Source organism: Bos indicus x Bos taurus, chromosome 3, assembly GCF_003369695.1.
Source record: "Bos indicus x Bos taurus breed Angus x Brahman F1 hybrid chromosome 3, Bos_hybrid_MaternalHap_v2.0, whole genome shotgun sequence".
NCBI classification, from domain to species: domain Eukaryota; kingdom Metazoa; phylum Chordata; class Mammalia; order Artiodactyla; family Bovidae; genus Bos; species Bos indicus x Bos taurus.
The window spans coordinates 102,058,589-102,063,281 of NC_040078.1; the positions used below are offsets into that span (position 1 = coordinate 102,058,589).

Genomic DNA, 4,693 nt, shown 5'->3' on the forward strand with positions numbered 1-4,693 from the left:
ATTCCACCTCTCCATGGCCACTGCACCAAGATGGACCTCTCAGCTTCTAGATCAAGATGGTCCCTGGGCCACAAGAACCAGACCTGACTCATTTCACTGTAGCTATCTCCTGGAAGTGCTGGGCCTAGGAGATACCTGTAGAATATATCACCTCTAAGGTAAGAGATCCACCTCTGAAGTGGACAGCTCCTGATTGGGATCCCAGCTCTGCTACTTGAGGACTTAGGCCAGTTCCTATTAGTTTGCTGGTCAGTAAAACAGCCAGCTGAGGTACAGAAATGAGGTTCTGAACTAACTGTGGTTGAGTTGCCAGGGGAGTCATTATGCCCTTAACACCACGGGAGGGCCAGGGCAGAACAGGCCCTGTGATAGCTGATATTTAGGAGTCCAAGTACCTGGGCTTGGTAGGGGGCAGAGGGGAAATTACAGTGGGGTTCATCCTTCTCTGTCCCAGTCTAATGTCCTCCACCCACGAGTCACCTAGAAAACAGAGCCTGGAACATGAACTAAGTATCAATGTTTTATTTGGGTGACAAAAACCCAGGGCATTGAGGATGAGAAAAGGGACACAAGGTAAGGAAGAATGGGAGGTAATGCAAGGTGATAGCACACAGTCTGCTTCATGACAAGCCTGGAAGAGCCACAGAAGCTGTGTGCACTGGCTTCCAGGGAGGTCTCCCCACTGGGAGAAATCCTGCACCAGTTCAGGGAAGGGAGGGAAGAAGAGGGAATTTATCCGCCTGGATTTCTCCCAACTCCCAATAGTCAAACACTACGCCTGGAGCATTAACTCTTCCACACTCCTGGGTTGCTAGTGGGCTACTTGAGATGTCAGATCCCATGTCCTGTGGGGAGCATTTCATCCAGGTCTGGAAATGATGGGAGGAGACAAATTGGATATGTGGCTAACGAGTGCCAGAGAGCATTTGATATTGTACATAAGACGTGTTCACAACAGTCCAATACTGTTTTTCTCATTTATCAGAAGAGGAAACCTGGCACAATGGTCAAAAACCTTTCCCAAGGTCACATGGCTAGTAAGTGGTAATTCAGGATTTGAACATAGTCTGGCTCTGGAAACTGTCAAAGACCAAGATAAGGAACTTGGATTTTGTGTAGCAGGCAAAGGAGAGTCGCTAAAGGGTTTCAAGCTGGGAGTGACATAAGATAAAGAGCTTTTGACTAAAGCTCCCATTCTTTACTTTGCTCCATCTCCCCATGTGGCTGAACTTGGCACAAGGAGGTGGCCCCAGAGATGAGAGGACATCCAACAGTTTCTGAGGAGCGCTGACTGGGTCCAGAGCTCATACGGGCTTCACCATTGCCTCATAATCTTAGTGTCTTCATCAGAGCCTACACCCACCAAAGAGACTAGCTGGTCAGAGGCACGCAGGATCTGGGCGGAGAAGCCAAAATGAGGGGATGAGCAGATTGACCTAAAGACCAGGAGTAGGAGGAGGACCAGCCATACATCCATTGTCAGCAGGTGGGTCTGGAGATCTTGGCGTCCGCATATGAGTCCTTTGGTGTTGCCTGAGATGGTCAGATCTCATGAACTGTCGGCCGCACTGGTCACATTTATGTGGTCGATGTTTGGTGTGTATCCGAGTATGCCTTCCAAGTTCATCAGAACGGAAGAAGGACCAAGTACAGGCTGCCCACGTGCATTTATAGGGCCGTTCACCTGGGGAATGACAAGGGGGAGAAGGAATTTAGAGGAACAGGCTAGCAGGTAGGAAGAAAGGGGTCTGACTTGATGAAGCAGAGCTGTCAATGTTGAGGAATCAGAAGGAAAAATGTAGGAAAGCAGTGAGGAGATGGCATAACTAGCAGTCTCCATCATCTCAGCACAGGCATACCAGACTGTGGGAAAGCAGGTCAGTGGGGCCACCAGAGCTTGATCCCAAGCTTTAAGGATGATGGGCTAATTCCAAACCATTACAAACCACAAATCTAAAACCAGAGATTTCTCCACCCACCCTACATGTCTGATATTTCATTTACCTGTGTGTTTGCGTTGGTGACTCACGAGGTGGGAGCGCTTAGTGTAAGCTTTCTCACAGTTCTCATAGTTGCAGCGGTAAGGCCTTAAAACTGGGGATCTCCGCTTGGGAGCCTTTTCCTGGGTCCTGGAGTACTGCTGCTCTGCTCTTTGTGGAGCAGGTATGGGCTGCTTAGGTAGGAAGGGGTCTTCTTGGGAGACTGGCTGGTTCACAAAAGAGCCCTGGGATTCCAAAGCCAGCAATAATGGAGGTCCACCTGGGGGCATCCCAAAGTTGTGGGGCTGTCTAGGAGGCAACATCTGAGCCACAGAAGGGAGCATTGCTTGGGCCTCAGTGGAAGGCACGGTTGGATTTAATGTTTTAGGTGGTAAAGGGTCTCTGTTAGAAGCTACTGTTGGGAGGCCAGGATAAGACATTGTTCGCATTCTGATGTGGGACATCATTGGGATTCCACTGGGAGGTGAGGCTGGTGGCCCATTAAGGGGCATCCTTAGATTCCCACCAAAGGTCATGGCCATCCCTGGAATATTGGGCTCTCCTAAGGGCATCATCTGGGGTTCCTTGAAAATCATCATTCCTGGCTGTGAAGGAGACATTCCTTGAGTGAAAGTCATCTGGGAAGGGGTGAAAGTCAGTTGGGGGCAGTAGCTCACACGGTGGTCAGGCAGTGCCATACTGAACTGTGGCCCCATTTCACTGGCATTCTGCCTGGGTGCCTCAGCAGAAGCCAAGGGGATCCTCTGCAGCTCTGTGCACTGAGGGATGTGTTGAATGTCTAATGGACTATGGTTCCAAGAGGTATGCATTCCACTGCTTCCGGGAGATGAAGACATGTTCAAGATGGACATTGACTTCTCAGCATCCTTGGAGAAAGAAAGTCAAGGGAGATTCACCATAGCTTAAACCACACTTCCACATGTCCCCATTTCCAGACCCCCCCCTTAATCCAAGCCTTCATCATCTCTTGTCTGAATTATCACACCTTCAGGCCATTCTCCAGTTTGGGTTTTCTAAAATGCACATCTGGGGGACTTCCCCGGTAGTCCAGTAGTTAAGACTCCTTGCTTCCACTGCACGGAGCTTGGGTTCGATCCCTGTTCAGGAAACTAAGATCCCATATGCCACGCAGTGTGGCAAATAAATAAATAAAATGCCAGTCTGGCTGACAGAAGCATGGTGGAAGCCCAGAAGTGACTCATGCCACTCTACCTGCTTGTCATGCTTTTAGTTTTATTTCATTAAAAGTATAAAGAGCAAATAAAATATTCCACAATCTGTACTTTCAGCTGAGACTCTTGAGAAAACTCTCAAATTCCAGATTATGTTTAAGTGTGAGGGTTAAAGATCATCCCAAACTATCAGAACAGGTTCAGAAAACCATAAAGGTAAGAAGAATGGAGGGTTCAGATAGGTCTCAGCTTTGGCAAAACTTAGAAACCATTAACAAATATTTACCTACAGAAGAGGCTCTCAGGAATTCCCTGATGGTCCAGTGGTTATGAATCCACCTGCCAATGCAGGGGACATAGGTTGGATCTCTGGTCCAGGAAGATCCCATATGCTGCAGAGCAAGTAAGCCTGTGTGCCACAGCTACTGAGCCCACTCTCCTAAAGCCTGTGCTCCAGCAGGGGAAGTCATTGCAATGAGGAGCCCACTCACCACAACTAGAGAAAGGCTGTGGGCTGCAACAAAGACTCACCACAACCAAAAATAAATTTAAAAACTTTAGAAGTACTAATTTAGGGGGAAAAAAAAGAGGCTCTCATCTGAGTAGGAATGCAGTGGTTAAGTCTGAGATCAAGCATTGGAGGAAGTAAAGAAAAGGGGAAGACTTTTAAGAGCCCTTTTTAAAAGGGTGGGGGATTGTCTTGGAAGGCAAGGGCACTATTCCTTGACTGACTGATATTAAGGGAAAAGAGAAGAGATTGGTGGTAGAATTTCTTGAAACAGGACACAATCCAAGAATCATATTTTTTAAAGTTGTCAACTACTGTTGCAATAGAGAGAGCTCTTGATCTGAGAAACTGGGAACACAACCCCAGTATCTCTCCAGAAAAGACCAATCCATTCAAACATGAAAACCAAAACATGAGTAAAATACAGTATCCACAGAAGATGCTAAAACACCAAAACAGAAATTGAAGATTGTAATTTCTCAAAAGAGAAAGAAAATTCACCAGAAAAGTGTTGTTGAAGATCAAGGGAAAATTAACAACATTCAAACATAAGTTAAAAAAAAAAAAAGAAAAGGAAAACAAAACTTAAGAAAGCAATTGCAGCTTTTACCAATTACAGGAACACCACAGGGTAGACAGAGGAATTCAAAGAAATTATGTCCAGACAATAGGCTATGAGTAATAATAGAGCGGAAGGAGACAAGGAGACAATGATAAGGGAAACCATAGGGGCTTCCGTGGTGCTAACAGTGTTTCAAAGGTCCTTATTCTGTAATAATCTGTTAAACTGTGCACTTACATTCATACTTTTGTTTGAGTGCCTTTTATCACAATAAAAAGGTTTTAACATAATACTGTGAGAAATCTGGATTTTCAGCATAAGTGAAACTATAAAAATCAGACACAAAAATAATGCTTATTGAAATAGGAAATATTTTATACAAGCACAAATCCCTCATGCTCAGATTTTTGCCTTCAATTCCATTCCTTACTAAAAGGAAGAGTCGGGAGAA

At 45.8% G+C, this 4,693-nt stretch overlaps 1 protein-coding gene across 1 annotated transcript; it reads right to left on the reverse strand.

Moving 5' to 3' along the window:
* Window positions 1–514: 514 nt before the first annotated feature.
* LOC113890353 (Krueppel-like factor 17) lies at window positions 515–2,872 on the reverse strand (the record flags this gene model as incomplete). The annotated part of the gene is made up of 2 exons (XM_027538254.1): window positions 515–1,684; window positions 2,005–2,872. Coding segments are annotated over 2 exons (1,116 nt in total), but the record flags the coding sequence as incomplete, so codon positions are not given.
* Between the last annotated feature and the right edge of the window lie 1,821 nt (window positions 2,873–4,693).